Here is a 21,874-nt window from a genome sequence, read left to right as displayed (position 1 = left end):
GACAGGCTCTACGGAGCTCCTTTTCAAAATATAGTTTTCTACAAAGCAAACAAATTTGAATTTTTGTGAACATACATATACATGTATACTACGCGTGTGTAAACTTTCGTAACAATATAATTTCACAAAAAAGGCAAATACATATTTTCAAAATGGGCCTACTTTGTTTGTTATTGGGCTGGAATTATTATTTTTGCACAAGCTATAAATCATAACATTTTCAAATGATTTTTTCACACGTTCATGCGTGATACATATAAGTTTTCATGTTTTTATTTTTTATTTTTCTGAAACTTTGAAATATGATTTTTTTTTTTTTGAAAAGGGGGCCTCCAAGGAGCCCGTGCCCGTCCTCTGAAAATTCAAACTCCATGCATGCCTCCACACAAGCATTTGCTTTCGGTCTCTCTTCATCGCCGCTATCCACATCTTTCAGCCAAAATCTTGACAAAATGCAAGTTAAGCCGCTATCCACGTCTTTCAGCCAAAATCTTGACAAAATGCAAGTTAAGCTGACCGCGCCATGCATGAATCACACTGGCACCATGCGCTAGAAACACTGCTATGTATATCTATATACCTATATCTACTAATAATAAATGATCTATTACTTTTGTCGATACGTAAATAAAATTGCTCCCAAAGTTACAAAACAATGTCATATATAAAGTGATAAAAAAGGTTTCACACATGAGAATTTGTTGCATGGGCCGGTCCATGCAGTGGGGAGCTCCATACTGCACTCTGTGGTAAAAAGACACAACACATCCGTTCGGGCCAACCTATGTCCGGGCTGCCTGTTTTTAAAATTTTATTTTTCTTCATTTTTACTTTCTGTTTTTTGTTTTTTCCTACTTCAAATAATTCGGGACTTTCGAAATAAATAATAATATTCTATATTTTGTATAATTCAAAACGAGAATTTTTCAATAAATTATAAAATGTTTGTGTAAGAAAAAAAATGTTTATGATTTTGTAAAAAAAAATCTTATACAGAAAATGCACCAAATATTGAAAACAATCTTCGTAAAATAAAAAATGTTCACAATTTTGTAAAAAAATATTTTCTCTATAAGAAAATATTCCAAATGTTGAAAATCTTCGGAAACTAAAAAAATGTTCATGATTGTTTAAAAAGCTCGTGTATTAACAAATGTTAACGGAATGAACAAAATTTGCCAATTCAAAAAATGTTAATGAATTGAAAAATATCCTAAAAAATAAAAAAGAAGTTGTGCCTTATTACAAAATAGTTTATTCATTCATAAAATGTTTGTTGATTCAAAAAATGATGATGCACTTCCAAAAATGTTCTTTAAATAAAAAAAATATTTTTAAGATTTTACAAATATTCATGAATTTCAAAAAATATTCTTCAATTCTAGAAATGTGTGCTGATTCTAGAAAATTTCTTGAAAAATGTTCACATTATTGTGTGAAAATAGTATGAAATGTTCATGAATTCTGAAAATGTTCTTTATTTTAGAAAATGTTTAAAAATTGATATAAGCGTTGACAAATTTGAAAAGTGTTTACAAATTAAAAAAAATGCTCATGATTTTAGAAGTTGTTTGATTTCATAAAATTGAGAGTGACAGTGCATCTTGATGATGCAGGTAAAGGTCATCATGGTTATTGGAGTTTTTTTTTCATTGCGACGCACAGGCCCTTTTGGTATAAACACCTTCAAAGAAACCGCACAAACAGTCTCTATCATAGATAAAACAAAATAATATTTGCACCCAGAGACATGCTCCCATCACAAAATATTGACTCGACAACATTAGTCGTGGGACACCCATCCCAACTGCTGCTAAAATGAATCTGTTACAACAGCAACACAGTACTACTCCCAATTGATTTCACAAACACCAGAGCAAAGTAAGAGTAGTCAGCTAGTTACATCCCAATCCATTAGAATTATTTGTCGATAATGTAAAAAAGATTTACGTTCGGGACCTCCCCGACAGTTTTCAGTTCGATCAAAATAATTTGTTTTCTACAGGAAGTTACATCTCGTTTTGATTATACAGCTTAAGCAACACATACATATTCAGTGCACCTGCATCAATGTCTAAACCACACCCTACAAATGCCGACAGTACAAAGGGGCGCTCAAGTTCATCTCTAGTTACTGAAACATAAACATAATCATGTTTTCAGAGATTGAGGCGATGCTTTCTTGTCTACGTAATCATAGCATTAACACCTCAGGGCTCAAGAAGTAAATTATCGGCTTCCGTAGGCATTGCCAAGGACCAAACCAGCATGTGGCAGACATAATACGGCAGAAACCCAACATCTATTTGGGCAAGAAGAACTAATGTGAATTACCAGCTTTGTAGGCATGGTGAAAACTCAGTCCTTGGTTCAGGTAAATCTGAATCTAGTCGGCACTGCCCCTTCACAAGCCGTTGCATAGTCTTGAGCGAGTTGAGGCGCAGCTTCCTTGTGAGGGCAGATGAACATCTCCGCAAATACCTTCTCGCTCTCCTTGAAAACGGTATTGTAGCTCGGGTCACGCTTGAGCAATCCATTTTCCATAAGAAACTTTACAACGCAGTACCGGGGTCTCATCCGGCCCTCTAGCTTGTAAAGGATGATCACCGGCCGTTCGGCAATGTAGGATGGCTCCAAGCCCACCTCGGAGATGAGGAACTCGGACCTGCGCTGCAGCAATTCCCTTGACTTCCTCAGCAGACAGGGAGCCTTACACACAGCGATGCCCACCTCGGCGTCTGACCACCTGAAGGTGTTCTTCAAGTAGTCCACTTTGGCGGCTATCTTGTCCTCGGTGAGGAATGCAACAGCTTGCAGCGCGTGCCTGAACATCCGAGACTCACGGGGCACGCCGATCCTCTCGGCGGAGGCCACCATCAGCCGGACGCGCTCCGGGGCAGTGGTGAGCAGCCATGGCTGTGTGACGCAGAGCTTGGAGATGGCGCAGGGGTCTAGGCCGCACTCCCGCAGGAACCTGGCGTTGGGCTTCACCGCCCTGTCGAGGTCGTGCTGGAGGAGGTTGGAGTTGAACTTGAGCGCCCGGAGGAGGCTCTCGAAGGAGCCGAAGAGCAGCAGCAGGTACAGCAGCTTGGAGACGACGGATCTGGGGCGGAGGTTGGCGCCGGCGACCGACACGAGCTGCGCGACCTCGGAGCGTGACCAGCCGAGGCCGGTGAGCTGGACGACGTTGGGGGCCAGGGTTTTCTCCACGCTGGTGCAGAGGAGCTGCGGGTCCCTGGCGACGAGCGCGGCGGCGTCGGCGCCGGAGAGGCCGAGGCCGGCGAGGAAGGCGAGGACGGCGTCGGGCTTGGATGCGGATTTGAGGTGGGAGAGCTTGGTGCTGGCCTTCAGTGCCTGCGGTCGGGTGAGGCCGCAGGTGGAGATGAGGTAGTCCTCCACGGCGAATCCGGCGGTTGGGGCAGTGGCGGAGAGGAGGGGGCGGAGATGGGACACGGGGGAGGTGGCCGGGGAAGAGAGGAGACGGGCGAGGACGCGGCTACGTAGCCGGAGCATGCCGCCGCGGCTGGGGATAGGGGAGATGGGACAGGCGACCGGCGGCGGCGGCGGGAATGGGGAAAGAGTGGGTCGGTCGGCCGGTCTGGTTCGTTCAACCCAACCCTATGAAACGTCACCATTTCCCCCTAAAAAAAAATAGAGCATCGAAGAGATCCAAAATATAACGATTTCAACTGCAAAAATAATATTGCCTTTGCTCAAAAGAGAAAGGCTAAAACTAAATAAAAGGAGATGAGGCACATGTAGATGGGCATGCCCCACATGTAAGATATCCTCTCCCTCCCTGCTTACATATTCATATGACCGGGAAAGAAGCCGATGTTGGCGCCATCGTTGCCACCATTATTGTTGTCATTGTAGATCCGGGTCCTCGCCGTCTCAACCCACCCCTCTTGTGGCTGATACATGGTTGGAAGCCTTATGTCCATGTTGTCAGTGACATATGGTCCCTGTGTCTGGTAGACAGGTGGTTGCCCACTCATTTTCGTGATGCGTTCGGCCAGGCTCTTGAGCATTAACTCCAACTTCCAGCCCATGGTTGTGATCTCCTCGATGTTGTCCGGGAGGCGGCCGCTGATCATGGCCTGGTGCAGGAGAAGCTTGGCCTCACGGTCCTGGATCTCGCTCCTAGTCTTCTGGACCTGGTCTCGGAGCTTTGCGACGCGCTGGCTGAGGACGCTCTCCTGGTCCATCGTCTTCTTTAGACTCGTCACTTCCGGCATGCTCTTGAACCTATTCAGCATAGCCACCGCCTCATCATGGGATGGGAACACCTCCGGCGCCGTTGCGCCCTCGCCATACACTAGCACGCAGGCCTTGGCGTTGCACAAGGTGGCCACCTCGCCGGCCTTCTTCATCAGGTTCTTGCTGCGCTTCTTCAAGGTATTGTGCCGCACCGACTCATTGCGGATGTATCGGAGGGCCACCTTCTTGCGAGCCATTCTCGACTGAGGAGACAAATCTGCAAAGGAAGGACAAATGCTAGTTTGGGTGAGTTGAAAGCAAAGGGAGGCACAGTAGATTTATAGTGGAGGATCTGTGAGGATGGGGAGGCTAGAACCATGCCAATGGACGATTTGACTAATTTGTAGGATGGCCTTAATTGCGCCCGGCTGTAAATTTGGTGTCTTTTTAAAACTTTAAGATTTACTTTCCTAAAACTATAGATTTCATCAATCAATACAAAATTTCTCTTCAATCGAGTGATAAAATATATGGAAGGTTCCCCCCTAGAGGCGCATCCATATTTATTACCGGGATATGCCTATTTTATCATTATATTTTCGAATTAAATTTCCAATTTAATTTTATCCAAAGTTGGATGTTTATTCGAAATATAGATCATCCCGTCGATCATCCATTCTTTTGTAACCAAGTTAAGAAAGCATTAATGACTAATGTATCTAAATTATCCCATAATGGAAAACCAATTGATCATGCATGTTGCATGACTAATAGCCAATTTTTCTATATGTGAATCGAATGAGGTTCCATATATCCAGGGTTGACTATCATTGCTTGGTGACCGAGTGGTTCTTTGCTAGTATTGGTTAAAACATTTAAACATAATATACAAGCCCGCCCATATAATTACCTTGTTACATACTGTTGGAAATATGCCTTAGAAACAATGATAAAATAGTTATTATTATATTTCCTGTTTCAAGATAATCGTTTATTATCCATGCTATAATTGTATTGAAAGAAAACATAGATACATGTATGGATACATAGACGAAACAATGTCCCTAGCAAGCCTCTTGTTGGCTAACCAGTTGATTAAGGATGGTCAAGGTTTTCTGACCATATGCAAGTGTTGTCACTTGATAACTGGATCACATCATTAGGAGAATCATGTGATGGACTAGACCCAAACTATGAACGTAGCATGTGATCGTGTCATTTTATTGCTATTGTTTTCTGCGTGTCAAGTATTTATTCCTATGACCATGAGATCATATAACTCACTGACACCGGAGAAATACCTTGTGTGTATCAAACGTCGCAACGGAACTGAGTGACTATAAAGGTGCTCTATAGGTATCTCCGAAGGTGTCCATTGAGTTAGTATGGATCAAGACTGGGATTTATCACTCCATGTGACGGAGAGGTTGTTGGGTTATGTCGCATGGGAAACAAAAATTTTCCTACGCGCACGAAGACCTATCATGGTGATGTCCATCTACGAGAGGGGATGAGTGATCTATGTACCCTTGTAGATCGTACAGCAGAAGCGTTAGTGAACGCGGTTGATGTAGTGGAACGTCCTCACGTCCCTCGATCCGCCCCGCGAACAATCCCGCGATCAGTCCCACGATCTAGTACCGAACGGACGGCACCTCCGCGTTCAGCACACGTACAGCTCGACGATGATCTCGGCCTTCTTGATCCAGCAAGAGAGACGGAGAGGTAGAAGAGTTCTCCGGCAGCGTGACGGCGCTCCGGAGGTTGGTGATGACCTTGTCTCAGCAGGGCTCCGCCCGAGCTCCGCAGAAACGCGATCTAGAGGAAAAACCGTGGAGGTATGTGGTCGGGCTGCCGTGGAAAAGTCGTCTCAAATCAGCCCTAAAACCTCCGTATATATAGGTGGGAGGGAGGGGACCTTGCCTTGGGGCTCAAGGAGCCCCAAGGGGGTCGGCCGAGTCCAAGGGGGGAGGACTCCCCCCCCAAACCGAGTTGGACTTGGTTTGGTGGGAGGGAGTCCCCCTTCCTTCCCACCTCCTCCTCTTTTTTTTTTCTTTTCTCTTGATTTTTCTTCTTGGCGCATAGAGCCCTTTTAGGCTTTCCCACCAGCCCGCTAAGGGCTGGTGTGCCACCCACAAGGCCTATGGGCTTCCCCGGGGTGGGTTGCCCCCCCCCCCCCGGTGAACTCCCGGAACCCATTCGTCATTCCCAGTACATTCCCGGTAACTCCGAAAACCTTCCGGTAATCAAATGAGGTCATCCTATATATCAATCTTCGTTTCTGGACCATTCCGGAAACCCTCGTGACGTCCGTGATCTCATCCGGGACTCCGAACAACATTCGGTAACCAACCATATAACTCAAATACGCATAAAACAACGTCGAACCTTAAGTGTGCAGACCCTGCGGGTTCGAGAACTATGTAGACATGACCCGAGAGACTCCTTGGTCAATATCCAATAGCGGGACCTGGATGCCCATATTGGATCCTACATATTCTACGAAGACCTTACCGTTTGAACCTCAGTGCCAAGGATTCATATAATCCCGTATGTCATTCCCTTTGTCCTTCGGTATGTTACTTGCCCGAGATTCGATCGTCAGTATCCGTATACCTATTTCAATCTCGTTTACCGGCAAGTCTCTTTACTCGTTCCGTAATACAAGATCCCGCAACTTACACTAAGTTACATTGCTTGCAAGGCTTGTGTGTGATGTTGTATTACCGAGTGGGCCCCGAGATACCTCTTCGTTCACACGGAGTGACAAATCCCAGTCTTGATCCATACTAACTCAACTAACACCTTCGGAGATACCTGTAGAGCATCTTTATAGTCACCCAGTTACGTTGCGACGTTTGATACACACAAAGCATTCCTCCGGTGTCAGTGAGTTATATGATCTCATGGTCATAGGAATAAATACTTGACACGCAGAAAACAGTAGCAACAAAATGACACGATCAACATGCTACGTCTATTAGTTTGGGTCTAGTCCATCACGTGATTCTCCTAATGACGTGATCCAGTTATCAAGCAACAACACCTTGTTCATAATCAGAAGACACTGACTATCTTTGATCAACTGGCTAGCCAACTAGAGGCTTGCTAGGGACGGTGTTTTGTCTATGTATCCACACATGTAAATGAGTCTTCATTCAATACAATTATAGCATGGATAATAAACGATTATCTTGATACAGGAATTATAATAATAACTATATTTATTATTGCCTCTAGGGCATAATTCCAACAGAGGTATCTCGGGGCCCACTCGGTAATACAACATCACGCACAAGCCTTGCAAGCAATGTGACTAAGTGCAAGTCACGAGATCTTGTATTACGGAACGAGTAAAGAGACTTGTCGGTAATGAGATTGAAATAGGTATACGGATACTGACGATCGAATCTCGGGCAAGTAACATACCGAAGGACAAAGGGAATGACATACCGGATTATATGAATCCTTGGCCCAGAGGTTCAACCGATAAGATCTTCGTAGAATATGTAGGATCCAATATGGGCATCCAGGTCCCGCTATTGGATATTGACTGAGGAGTGTCTCGGGTCATGTATACATAGTTCTCGAACTGGGAGGGTCTGCACACTTAAGGTTTGATGATGTTTTAGTATAGTTGAGTTATATGTGTGGTTACCGAATGTTGTTCGGAGTCCTGAATGAGATCACAGACGTCACGAGGGTTTCCGAAATGGTCCGGAAACGAAGATGGATATATACGATGGTTTCATTTGGTCACCGGAAAGTTTCGAGCAAATCCGACAGTGTATCGGGAGTGACGAATGGGTTCCGGATATTCACTGGGAGGGGCCCACCCACCCGGGAGTGAGCCTAGTGACCCTAGGGTGGCGCACCAGCCCTTAGTGGGCTGGTGAGGCCAGCCCAATAGGGCCATGGCGCCACAAAGGAAAAATGCCAAAGGAAAGAAAAAGAAAAGAAAAGAGGGAGGTGGGAAGGGAGAGGAGGACTCCTCCTTCCCCAAACCGAATTGGAGTTGGAGTCCTCCTCTCCACTTCGGCCGGCACCCTTGGGGCTCCCTTGAGCCCCAAGGCTAGCCCTTCCCCTCCTTATCTATATATACTGGTGATTTTAGGGCTTTTGAGACACAACTTTGCAACGTGCAAATCAAACCTATACCACGTAGTTTTACCTCTAGATCGGATTTCTGCGGAGCTCGGGCGGAGGCCTGCAGGAGTAGATCATCACCACCACCGGAGCACCATCACGCCGTCGGAGAACTCGTCTACTTCTCTATCTCTCTTGCTTGATCAAGAAGGCCGAGATCGTCATCGAGTTGTACGTGTGTTGAACACGGAGGTGCCGTCCGTTCGGCGCTTGATCGGAACGGATCGTGGGACGGGTCGTGGGACGACGGTGATTTGAATCATGAAGTTGTACCACTACATCAACCGCGTTTCTTAACGCTTCCCTCTTAGCGATCTACAAGGGTATGTAGATCTAATCTCCTCTCGTTGATGGACATCACCATGATAGGTCTTCGTGTGCGTAGGAAATTTTTTGTTTCCCATGCAACGTTCCCCAACACATACTACATAACAAGATTTAAAATACACCTGAATGACATATAGGTCCCCTAGTTGATGTTGATGCTAATGAGAACATGATTACTAATCTAACCAGGGGCATGAGTTCTTCATAATGTTTTGAACATTTTATGAAAATCACGCATCACTACTAGGGAAAAGCTTATAGGGAAAGGTTTAGCAGTAGCGAGGGGTATAAATCCGCGCTACTACTAATTAGTAGTAGCGAGGGGTATAAACCCACGCTACTACTAAGTTGATAGTAGTCGCACAGGGTAAAGACCAACCCTACTACTAAGTGGTCTTCATCGTGACCTCTTGGACATGCCATATTAGTAGTGCGGGATATAAGTCCCATGCTACTACTATGTACAAAGTTTTTTAACACCCCCGAAATCCCCATCTATGTTGGGTAACGTAGCATAAATTCAAAAAAATTCCTACGCATATTTAGATCTTCCTATGGAGAGACCAGCAACGAGAGAGGGGTGAGTGCATCTTCATACCTTTGAAGATCGCTAAGCGAAAGCGTTACTAGAACGCGGTTGATGGAGTCATACTCGCGGCGATTCAGATCGCGGTGTGATTCCGATCTAGTGCCGAACTACGGCACCTCCGCGTTCAACACACGTGCAGTCCGATGAAGTCTCCCGCACCTTGATCCAGCAAGGAGGAGGGAGAGGTTGGGGAAGATCTCCAGTAGCACGACGGCGTGGTGTCGATGGAGAGACGAGGTCTCCCGGCAGGGCTTCGCCAAGCACCGACACAAAGGAGGAGAAAGAAGAGCAGGGCTGCGCCGAGGGAGAGGGAAAACTGTGTCTCAAAACAGCCCCAAACCTCAACTATATATAGGGGGAGAGGGAGGGGCGCAACCCTTAGGGTTCCCACCCCAAGGGGTGCGGCAGCCCCCATCTGCGCTAGGAGGTGGCGGCCAGGAGGGGAGGAGGGGTGTGGCGCACCCCTGGTGGGCCTTAGGCCCACCTGGCTTAGGGTTTGCCCCCCTTCCCTCTCCCCTGCGCCTTGGGCCCCTGGTGGGAGGCGCACCAGCCCACTCTGGGCTGGTTCCCTTCCACCTTTTGGCCCATGTCACCTTTTGGGGCTGGTGGCTCCTCCCGGTGGACCTCCGGAACCCTTTCCGGTTGTCCCGGTACGCTACCGGTGACGCCCGAAACACTTCCGGTGTCCGAAACCATCCGTCCTATATATCAATCTTTACCTACGGACCATTCCGGAGCTCCTCTTGACGTCCGGGATCTCATCTGAGACTCCGAACAACTTTCGATAACCTCATATAATAATTCCCTATAACCCTAGCGTCATCGAACCTTAAGTGTGTAGACCCTACGGGTTCGGGAGACACGCAGACATGACCGAGACACCTCTCCGGCCAATAACCATCAGCGGTGTATGGATACCCATGGTGGCTCCCACTTGCTCCACGATGATCTCATCGGATGAACCACGATGTCAAGGATTCAATCAATCCCGTATACAATTCCCTTTGTTTGTCGGTATAGAACTTGCCCGAGATTCGATCGTCGGTATACCTATACCTTGTTCAATCTCGTTACCGGTAAGTCTATTTACTCGTTCCGTAGCACGTCATCGTGTGACTAACTCCTTAGTCACATTGAGCTCATGATGATGTTCTACCGAGTGGACCCAGAGTTACCTCTCTGTCACGCAGAGTGACAAATCCCGATCTCGATTCGTACCAACCCAACAGACACTTTCAGAGGTACCCGTAGTGCACCTTTATAGTCACCCAGTTACGTTGTGACGTTTGATACACCCAAAGCACTCCTACGGTATCCGGGAGTTGCACAATCTCACGGTCGAAGGAAAATACACTTGACATTAGAAGAGCTTTAGCATACGAACAATACGATCTAGTGCTACGCTTAGGATTGGGTCTTGTCCTGTTGGAGAACGTCGCATGGGAAACAAAAATTTTCCTACGCGCACGAAGACCTATCATGGTGATGTCCATCTACGAGAGGGGATGAGTGATCTACGTACCCTTGTAGATCGAACAGAAGAAGCGTTAGAGAACGCGGTTGATGTAGTGGAACGTCCTCACGTCCCTCGATCCGCCCCTAGAACAATCCCGCGATCAGTCCCACGATCTAGTACCGAACGGACGGCACCTCCGCGTTCAGCACACGTACAGCTCGACGATGATCTCGGCCTTCTTGATCCAGCAAGAGAGACGGAGAGGTAGAAGAGTTCTCCGGCAGCGTGACGGCGCTCCGGAGGTTGGTGATGATCTCGTCTCAGCAGGGCTCCGCCCGAGCTCCGCAGAAACGCGATCTAGAGGAAAAACTATGGAGGTATGTGGTCGGGCAGCCGTGAGAAAGTCGTCTCAAATCTGCCCTAAAAGCCCCATATATATAGGAGGAGGGAGGGGGACCTTGCCTTGGGGTCCAAGGGATCCCCAAGGGGTCGGCCGAGCCAGGGGGGAGGACTCTCCCCCCCAAACCGAGTCCTACTTGGTTTGGTGGGAGGGAGTCCTTCCCCTTTCCCACTTCTTCCTTTTTTTTTTCTTTCCTTTGATTTTTTCTCTCTTGGCGCATAGGGGATTGGTGGGCTGTCCCACCAGCCCACTAAGGGCTGGTGTGACCCCCCCAAATGCCTATGGGCTTCCCCGGAGTGGGTTGCCCCTCTCCGGTGAACTCCCGGAACCCATTCGTCATTCCCGGTACATTCCCGGTAACTCCGAAAACCTTCCGGTAATCAAATGAGGTCATCCTATATATCAATCTTCGTTTCCGGACTATTCCGGAAACCCTCATGACGTCTGTGATCTCATCCGGGACTCCGAACAACATTCGGTAACCAACCATGTAACTCAAATACGCATAAAACAACGTCGAACCTTAAGTGTGCAGACCCTGCGGGTTCGAGAACTATGTAGACATGACCCGAGAGACTCCTCGGTCAATATCCAATAGCGGGACCTGGATGCCCATATTGGATCCTACATATTCTACGAAGATCTTATCGTTTGAACCTCAGTGCCAAGGATTCGTATAATCCCGTATGTCATTCCCTTTGTCCTTCGGTATGTTACTTGCCCGAGATTCGATCGTCAGTATCCGTATACCTATTTCAACCTCGTTTACCGGCAAGTCTCTTTACTCGTTCCGTAATACAAGATCCCGCAACTTACACTAAGTTACATTGCTTGCAAGGCTTGTGTGTGATGTTGTATTACCGAGTGGGCCCCGAGATACCTCTCCGTCACACGGAGTGACAAATCCCAGTCTTGATCCATACTAACTCAACTAACACCTTCGGAGATACCTGTAGAGCATCTTTATAGTCACCCAGTTACGTTGCGACGTTTGATACACATAAAGCATTCCTCCGGTGTCAGTGAGTTATATGATCTCATGGTCATAGGAATAAATACTTGACACGCAGAAAACAGTAGCAACAAAATGACACGATCAACATGCTACGTCTATTAGTTTGGGTCTAGTCCATCACGTGATTCTCCCAATGACGTGATCCAGTTATCAAGCAACAACACCTTGTTCATAATCAGAAGACACTGACTATCATCGATCAACTGGCTAGCCAACTAGAGGCATGCTAGGGACGGTGTTTTGTCTATGTATCCACACATGTAAATGAGTCTTCATTCAATACAATTATAGCATGGATAATAAACTATTATCTTGATACAGGAATTATAATAATAACTATACATTTATTATTGCCTCTAGGGCATAATTCCAACAGTCTCCCACTTGCACTAGAGTCAATAATCTAGCCCTCACATCACCATGTGAATTACATTGTAATAAATCTAACACCCATACAGTTCTGGTGTCGATCATGTTTTGGCCGTGGAAGAGGCTTAGTCAGCGGGTCTGCTACATTCAGATCCGTGTGCACTTTGCATATATTTACGTCCTCCTCCTCGACGTAGTCGCGGATGAGGTTGAAGCGTCGTTTGATGTGTCTGGTCTTCTTGTGAAACCTTGGTTCCTTTGCTAAGGCAATGGCACCAGTGTTGTCACAGAACAAGGTTATTGGATCCAGTGCACTTGGCACCACTCCAAGATCCGTCATGAACTGCTTCATCCAGACACCCTCCTTAGCCGCCTCCGAGGCAGCCATGTACTCCGCTGCACATGTAGAATCTGCTACGACGCTTTGCTTGGAACTGCACCAGCTTACTGCACCCCCATTAAGAATAAATACGTATCCGGTTTGCGACTTAGAGTCGTCCGGATCTGTGTCAAAGCTTGCATCGACGTAACCTTTTACGGCGAGCTCTTCGTCACCTCCATACACGAGAAACATCTCCTTAGTCCTTTTCAGGTACTTCAGGATATTCTTGACCGCCGTCCAGTGATCCACTCCTGGATTACTCTGGAACCTACCTGCCATACTTATGGCCAGGCTAACATCCGGTCTAGTGCACAGCATTGCATACATGATAGAGCCTATGGCTGAAGCATAGGGGACGGAGCGCATATGCTCTCTATCTTCATCAGTTGTTGGGCACTGAGTTTTACTCAATCTCGTACCTTGTAACACTGGCAAGAACCCTTTCTTGGACTGTTCCATTTTGAACCTCTTCAAAACTTTATCAAGGTATGTGCTTTGTGAAAGTCCTATCAGGCGTTTTGATCTATCCCTATAGATCTTAATGCCTAGAATGTAAGCAGCTTCTCCTAGGTCCTTCATAGAGAAACTTTTATTCAAGTAACCTTTTATGCTCTCCAAAAGCTCTACGTTGTTTCCAATCAGTAATATGTCATCCACATATAATATTAGAAACGCCACAGAGCTCCCACTCACTTTCTTGTAAATACAAGATTCTCCAACCACTTGTATAAACCCAAATGCTTTGATCACCTCATCAAAGCGTTTGTTCCAACTCCGAGATGCTTGCACCAGTCCATAAATGGATCGCTGGAGCTTGCACACCTTGTCAGCATTTTTAGGATCGACAAAACCTTCGGGTTGCATCATATACAACTATTCCTTAAGGAAACCGTTAAGGAACGCCGTTTTGACATCCATCTGCCAGATTTCATAATCGAAAAATGCAGCTATTGCTAACATGATTCTGACGGACTTAAGCATCGCTACGGGAGAGAAAGTCTCATCGTAGTCAATTCCTGGAACTTGTGAAAAACCCTTTGCCACAAGTCGAGCTTTATAAACGGTCACATTACCGTCAGCGTCCGTCTTCTTCTTAAAAATCCATTTGTTCTGAATAGCCTTGCGGCCCTCAGGCAGCATCTCCAAAGTCCACACTTTGTTCTCATACATGGATCCTATCTCGGATTTCATGGCTTCTAGCCATTTGTTGGAATCTGGGCCCACCATTGCTTCTTCATAATTTGCAGGTTCATTGTTGTCTAACAACATGATTGATAAGACGGGATTACCGTACCACTCTGGAGCAGCGCGTGATCTCGTCGACCTGCGTGGTTCAACAGAAACTTGAACTGGAGTTTCATGATCATCATCATTAACTTCCTCCTCAACTGGCGTCGCAATGACAGAGGTTTCCCCTTGCCCTGCGCCACCATCCAGAGGGATGAGAGGTTCGACAACCTCGTCAAGTTCTATCTTCCTCCCACTCAATTCTCTCGAGAGAAACTCCTTCTCGAGAAAAGTTCCGTTCTTAGCAACAAACACTTTGCCCTCGGATTTGAGATAGAAGGTGTACCCAACTGTCTCTTTTGGGTAACCTATGAAGACGCACTTTTCCGCTTTGGGTTCCAGCTTTTCAGGCTGAAGCTTTTTGACATAAGCATCACATCCCCAAACTTTAAGAAACGACAACTTTGGCCTTTTGCCATACCACAGTTCGTATGGTGTCGTCTCAACGGATTTCGATGGTGCCCTATTTAAAGTGAATGCAGCTGTTTCTAATGCATAACCCCAAAATGATAACGGCAAATCAGTAAGAGACATCATGGATCGCACCATTTCTAATAAAGTACGATTACGACGTTCGGACACACCATTACGCTGTGGTGTTCCAGGCGGTGTTAACTGCGAAACAATTCCACATTGTCTTAAGTGAGTACCAAACTCGAAACTCAGATATTCACCCCCACGATCAGACCGTAGGAACTTGATCTTCTTGTTACGATGATTTTCCACTTCACTCTGAAATTGCTTGAACTTTTCAAATGTTTCAGACTTGTGCTTCATCAAGTAGACATAACCATATCTACTTAGATCGTCAGTGAAGGTGAGAAAATAACGATATCCGCCGCGTGCCTCCACGCTCATTGGACCACACACATCGGTATGTATGATTTCCAACAAGTCACTTGCACGCTCCATTGTTCCGGAGAACGGAGTTTTAGTCATCTTGCCCATGAGGCATGGTTCGCACGTGTCAAGTGAATCAAAGTCAAGTGACTCCAAAAGTCCATCAACATGGAGTTTCTTCATGCGCTTTACACCAATATGACCCAAGCGGCAGTGCCACAAAAATATGGCGCTATCATTGTTTACTCTAACTCTTTTGGTCTCAATGTTATGTATATTCGTATCTCTATCAAGATTCAATATGAACAATCCTCTCACATTCGGTGCATGACCATAAAAGATGTTACTCATAGAAATAGAACAACCATTATTCTCAGACTTAAAAGAGTAACCGTCTCGCAATAAACAAGATCCAGATATAATGTTCATGCTCAACGCAGGCACTAAATAACAATGATTTAAGTTCATCACTAATCCCGATGGTAGTTGAAGTGACACTGTGCCGACGGCGATTGCATCAACCTTGGAACCGTTTCCTACGCGCATCGTCACTTCGTCTTTCGCCAGCCTTCGTCTATTCCGCAGTTCCTGCTTCGAGTTGCAAATGTGAGCAACAGAACCGGTATCGAATACCCAGGCACTACTACGAGAGCCGGTTAAGTATACATCAATAACATGTATATCAAATATACCTGATTTTTCTTTGCCCGCCTTCTTATCTGCCAGATACTTGGGGCAATTGCGCTTCCAGTGACCCATACCCTTGCAATAGAAGCACTCTGTTTCAGGCTTAGGTCCAGCCTTGGGTTTCTTCGGCGGATTGGCAATAGGCTTGCCGCTCTTCTTCGAATTGCCCTTCTTGCCTTTGCCGTTTCTCTTGAAACTAGTGGTCTTGCTCACCATCAACACTTGATGCTTTTTACGGAGTTCAGACTCTGCGACTTTCAGCATCGCAAACAACTCGCCGGGAGACTTGTTCATCCCTTGCATGTTGTAGTTCAACACAAAGCCTTTATAGCTTGGCGGCAGTGATTGAAGGATTCTGTCAGTGATAGCTTCTTGCGGGAGTTCAATCCCCAGTTCAGCTAGACGGTTTGAGTACCCAGACATTTTGAGCACATGTTCACTGACAGATGAGTTTTCCTCCATCTTGCAAGCATAGAATTTATCGGAGGTCTCATACCTCTCGATCCGGGCGTTCTTCTGAAAGATAAACTTCAACTCCTAGAACATCTCAAATGCTCCATGACGCTCAAAGCACGTTGAAGTCCCGGTTCTAGGCCATACAAGACTGCACATTGAACTATTGAGTAGTCCTCCTTACGTGCTAACCAAGCGTTCTTAACATCCTGATTAGCCGTAGCGGGTGGTTCATCTCCTAGCGCAGCATTAAGGACATAATCCTTCTTTCCAGCTTGTAAGATTAGCTTAAGATTACGAGCCCAGTCTACAAAGTTGCTTCCATCATCTTTCAACTTAGCTTTCTCTAGGAACGTATTAAAATTCAGGATGACACTTGTGTGAGCCATGATCTACAACACAAATACATTCAAAGTGGACTTAGACTATGTTCAAGATAATTAGAGTTCAACTTAATCAAATTATATGCTAAACTCCCACTCAAAAGTACATCTCTCTAGTCATTTGAGTGGTTCATGATCCACTTACACTATCCCAAGTCCGATCATCACGTGAGTCGAGAGTAGTTTCAGTGGTAAGCATCCCTATGCTAATCATATCAGCTATATGATTCATGATCGACCTTTCGGTCTCATGTGTTCCGAGGCCATGTCTGCACATGCTAGGCTCGTCAAGCTTAACCCGAGTGTTCCGCGTGCGCAACTGTTTTGCACCCGTTGTATGTGAACGTTGAGTCTATCACACCCGATCATCACGTGGTGTCTCGAAACGACGAACTGTAGCAACGGTGCACAGTCGGGGAGAACACAATTTCGTCTTGAAATTTTAGTGAGAGATCACCTTATAATGCTACCGTCGTTCTAAGCAAAATAAGGTGCATAAAAGGATTAACATCACATGCAATTCATAAGTGACATGATATGGCCATCATCACGTGCTTCTTGATCTCCATCACCAAAGCATCGGCACGATCTTCTTGTCACCGGCGCCACACCATGATCATCCATCAACGTGTTGCCATCGGGGTTGTCGTGCTACTTATGCTATTACTACTAAAGCTACATCCTAGCAAAATAGTAAACGCATCTGCAAGCACATATGTTAGTATAAAGACAACCCTATGGCTCCTGCCGGTTGCCGTACCATCGACGTGCAAGTCGATATTTCTATTACAACATGATCATCTCATACATCCAATATATCACATCACATCATTGGCCATATCACATCACAATCATACCCTGCAAAAACAAGTTAGACGTCCTCTAATTTTGTTGTTGCATGTTTTACGTGGTGACCAAGGGTATCTAGTAGGATCGCATCTTACTTACGCAAACACCACAACGGAGATATATGAGTTGCTATTTAACCTCATCCAAGGACCTCCTCGGTCAAATCCGATTCAACTAAAGTTGGAGAAACCGTCACTTGCCAGTCATCTTTGAGCAAAGGGGGTTACTCGTAACGATGAAACCAGTCTCTCGTAAGCGTACGAGTAATGTCGGTCCAAGCCGCTTCGATCCAACAATACCGCGGAATCAAGAAAAGACTAAGGAGGGCAGCAAAACGCACATCACCGCCCACAAAACCTTTTGTGTTCTACTCGAGAAGACATCTACGCATGAACCTAGCTCTTGATGCCACTGTTGGAGAACGTCGCATGGGAAACAAAAATTTTCCTACGCGCACGAAGACCTATCATGGTGATGTCCATCTACGAGAGGGGATGAGTGATCTACGTACCCTTGTAGATCGAACATCAGAAGCGTTAGAGAACGCGGTTGATGTAGTGGAACGTCCTCACGTCCCTCGATCCGCCCCGCGAACAATCCCGCGATCAGTCCCACGATCTAGTACCGAACGGACGGCACCTCCGCGTTCAGCACACGTACAGCTCGATGATGATCTCGGCCTTCTTGATCCAGCAAGAGAGACGGAGAGGTAGAAGAGTTCTCCGGCAGCGTGACGGTGCTCCGGAGGTTGGTGATGATCTCGTCTCAGCAGGGCTCCGCCCGAGCTCCGCAGAAACGCGATCTAGAGGAAAAACTATGGAGGTATGTGGTCGGGCAGCCGTGAGAAAGTCGTCTCAAATCTGCCCTAAAAGCCCCATATATATAGGAGGAGGGAGGGGGACCTTGCCTTGGGGTCCAAGGGATCCCCAAGGGGTCGGCCGAGCCAGGGGGGAGGACTCTCCCCCCCAAACCGAGTCCTACTTGGTTTGGTGGGAGGGAGTCCTTCCCCTTTCCCACTTCTTCCTTTTTTTTTCTTTCCTTTGATTTTTTCTCTCTTGGCGCATAGGGGATTGGTGGGCTGTCCCACCAGCCCACTAAGGGCTGGTGTGACCCCCCCAAATGCCTATGGGCTTCCCCGGAGTGGGTTGCCCCTCTCCGGTGAACTCCCGGAACCCATTCGTCATTCCCGGTACATTCCCGGTAACTCCGAAAACCTTCCGGTAATCAAATGAGGTCATCCTATATATCAATCTTCGTTTCCGGACTATTCCGGAAACCCTCGTGACGTTCGTGATCTCATCCGGGACTCCAAACAACATTCGGTAACCAACCATATAACTCAAATACGCATAAAACAACGTCGAACCTTAAGTGTGCAGACCCTGCGGGTTCGAGAACTATGTAGACATGACCCGAGAGACTCCTCGGTCAATATCCAATAGCGGGACCTGGATGCCCATATTGGATCCTACATATTCTACGAAGATCTTATCGTTTGAACCTCAGTGCCAAGGATTCGTATAATCCCGTATGTCATTCCCTTTGTCCTTCGGTATGTTACTTGCCCGAGATTCGATCGTCAGTATCCGTATACCTATTTCAACCTCGTTTACCGGCAAGTCTCTTTACTCGTTCCGTAATACAAGATCCCGCAACTTACACTAAGTTACATTGCTTGCAAGGCTTGTGTGTGATGTTGAATTACCGAGTGGGCCCCGAGATACCTCTCCGTCACACGGAGTGACAAATCCCAGTCTTGATCCATACTAACTCAACTAACACCTTCGGAGATACCTGTAGAGCATCTTTATAGTCACCCAGTTACGTTGCAACGTTTGATACACACAAAGCATTCCTCCGGTGTCAGTGAGTTATATGATCTCATGGTCATAGGAATAAATACTTGACACGCAGAAAACAGTAGCAACAAAATGACACGATCAACATGCTACATCTATTAGTTTGGGTCTAGTCCATCACGTGATTCTCCCAATGACGTGATCCAGTTATCAAGCAACAACACCTTGTTCATAATCAGAAGACACTGACTATCATCGATCAACTGGCTAGCCAACTAGAGGCATGCTAGGGACGGTGTTTTGTCTATGTATCCACACATGTAAATGAGTCTTCATTCAATACAATTATAGCATGGATAATAAACTATTATCTTGATACAGGAATTATAATAATAACTATACATTTATTATTGCCTCTAGGGCATAATTCCAACATGTCCATCACATCATTCTCCCAATGATGTGATCCCGTTATCAATGACATCTAATGCCCATGACAGGAAACCATGATCATCTATTGACTAATGAGCTAGCCAACTAGAGGCTTGCTAGGGACACATTGTGATCTATTTATTCACACATGTATTACTATTTCCTGTTAATACAATTATAGCATGAACAATAGATGATTATCATGAACAAGGAAATATGATAATAACCATTTTATTATTGCCTCTAGGGCATATTTCCAACAATCTCCCACTTGAACTAGAGTCAATAATCTAGTTACATTGTGATGTATCGAACACCCATAGCATTATGGTGTTGATCATGTTTTGCTCTTGGAAGAGGTTTAGTCAACGGGTCTACAACATTCAGATCCGTGTGTACTTTACAAATCTCTATTACTCCACTATGGACATGGTCCTGGATGGAGTTGTAGCGGTGTTTGATGTGCTTCGTCTTCCGGTGAAACCTGGGCTCCTTGGCTATGGCAATGGCCCCAGTGTTATCACAGAAGAGTGTCATTGGACCCGACGCGCTTGGAACCAGTCCAAGGTCGGTGATGAGCTCCTTCACCCAAATTCCTTCATGAGCTGCTTCTGAAGCAGCTATGTACTCCGCTTCACATGTAGATGCTGCCACGACTTCTTGCTTGTTGCTGCACCATCTCACTGCCCCACCATTCAAAACATATACGTATCCGGTCTGTGACTTAGAGTCATCCGGATCTGTGTCGAAGCTAGCGTCGACGTAACCCTTTACGACGAGCTCTTCTTCACCTCCATAAACGAGAAATATTTCCTTAGTCCTTTTCAGGTACTTAAGGATATTCTTGACCGATGTCCAGTGTTCCATACCGGGATCACTTTGGTACCTCCCTACCAAACTTATGGCAAGGTTTATATCAGGTCTGGTACACAACATGACATACATAAGAGAGCCTACGGCTGAAGCGGAGGGGACATAACTCATCTTCTCTCTATCTGCTGCCATGGTCAGCGACTGAGTCTTACTCAATCTCATACCTTGCAAAACTGGCCAGAACCCTTTCTTTGAGTTTTCCATATTGAACTTCTTCAATATCTTGTCAAGGTATGTACTTTGCGAAAGACCTATGAGGCGTCTCGATCTATCTCTATAGATCTTGATGCCTAATATGTATGCAGCTTCTCCAAGGTCCTTCATTGAAAAACTCTTGTTCAAATAGGCCTTTATGCTCTCCAACATCTCTATGTCATTTCCCATGTCATCCACATACAATATGAGGAAAGCTACAAAGCTCCCACTCACTTTCTTGTACAGACAGGCTTCTCCGCAAATCTGTATGAACCCAAACGCTTTAATCACCTCATTAAAGCGAATGTTCCAACTCCGAGATGCTTGCACCAGCCCATAGATGGAGTGCTGGAGCTTGCACACTTTGTTAGCACCCTTAGGGTCGACAAAACCTTCTGGTTGCATCATATACAACTCTTCCTTAAGGTTCCCGTTAAGGAACGCTGTTTTGACGTCCATTTGCCAAATTTCATAATCATAAAAGGCGGCAATTGCTAACATGATTTAGACTGATTTCAACTTCGCTACGGGAGAGAAAGTCTGTTCGTAGTCAATCCCTTGAATTTGTCAAAAACCCTTTGCGACGAGTCGAGCTTTATAAATGGTTACATTACCGTTTGCATCAGTCTTCTTCTTGAAGATCCATTTATTTTCTATGGCTCGCCGGTCATCAGGCAAGTCCACCAAAGTCCATACTTTGTTCTCATACATGGATCCTATCTCGGATTTCATAGCTTCAAGCCATTTATTGGAATCCGGGCCCGCCATCTCTTCTTCATAGTTCGAAGGTTCATCGTTGTCTAACAACATCATTTCCATTACAGGGTTGCCGTACCACTCTGGTGCGGAGCGTACCCTTGTGGACCTTCGCGGCTCAGTAGTAACTTGATCCGAAGCTTCATGATAATTATCATTAACTTCCTCTTCACTTGGTGTAGGCGCCACAGGAACAACTTCCCGTGCTGCGCTACTATCCTGTTCGAGAGGGGTGTAGTTACCTCATCAAGTTCTACCTTCCTCCCACTTACTTCTTTCGAGAGAAACTCTTTCTCTAGAAAGGATCCGTTCTTGGCAACAAAGGTTTTACCTTCGGATCTAAGATAGAAGGTATACCCAATAGTTTCATTAGGGTATCCTATGAATACGCATTTCTCCGCTTTGGGTTCGAGCTTTTCTGGTTGAAGTTTCTTCA

The 21,874-nt window shown here is 45.9% G+C and overlaps 2 protein-coding genes across 2 annotated transcripts; both read right to left on the bottom strand.

Moving 5' to 3' along the window:
- Nucleotides 1–1,977: 1,977 nt before the first annotated feature.
- Nucleotides 1,978–3,611, bottom strand: LOC123401624. Its single transcript, XM_045095460.1, has one exon. The coding sequence runs from the start codon at nt 3,511–3,513 to the stop codon at nt 2,371–2,373; it is 1,143 nt and encodes a 380-aa protein (XP_044951395.1). The 5' UTR covers nt 3,514–3,611; the 3' UTR covers nt 1,978–2,370.
- A 192-nt stretch (nt 3,612–3,803) lies between these two features.
- Nucleotides 3,804–4,480, bottom strand: LOC123401625 (agamous-like MADS-box protein AGL80). The gene has a single exon (XM_045095461.1). The coding sequence runs from the start codon at nt 4,455–4,457 to the stop codon at nt 3,804–3,806; it is 654 nt and encodes a 217-aa protein (XP_044951396.1). The 5' UTR covers nt 4,458–4,480.
- Between the last annotated feature and the right edge of the window lie 17,394 nt (nt 4,481–21,874).

The sequence above is a fragment of the Hordeum vulgare genome, chromosome 6H (assembly GCF_904849725.1).
Source record: "Hordeum vulgare subsp. vulgare chromosome 6H, MorexV3_pseudomolecules_assembly, whole genome shotgun sequence".
Taxonomy (NCBI): Eukaryota; Viridiplantae; Streptophyta; class Magnoliopsida; order Poales; family Poaceae; genus Hordeum; species Hordeum vulgare.
The sequence above is the reverse complement of the archived record's forward strand: the minus strand, read 5'-3'. Positions and strand labels throughout refer to the sequence as shown.

What these genes read in the sequence shown, in the direction of transcription:
- LOC123401625 (XM_045095461.1), bottom strand. Translation starts at nt 4,457, where the DNA reads ATGGCTCGCAAGAAGGTGGCCCTCCGATACATCCGCAATGAGTCGGTG.
- LOC123401624 (XM_045095460.1), bottom strand. Translation starts at nt 3,513, where the DNA reads ATGCTCCGGCTACGTAGCCGCGTCCTCGCCCGTCTCCTCTCTTCCCCG.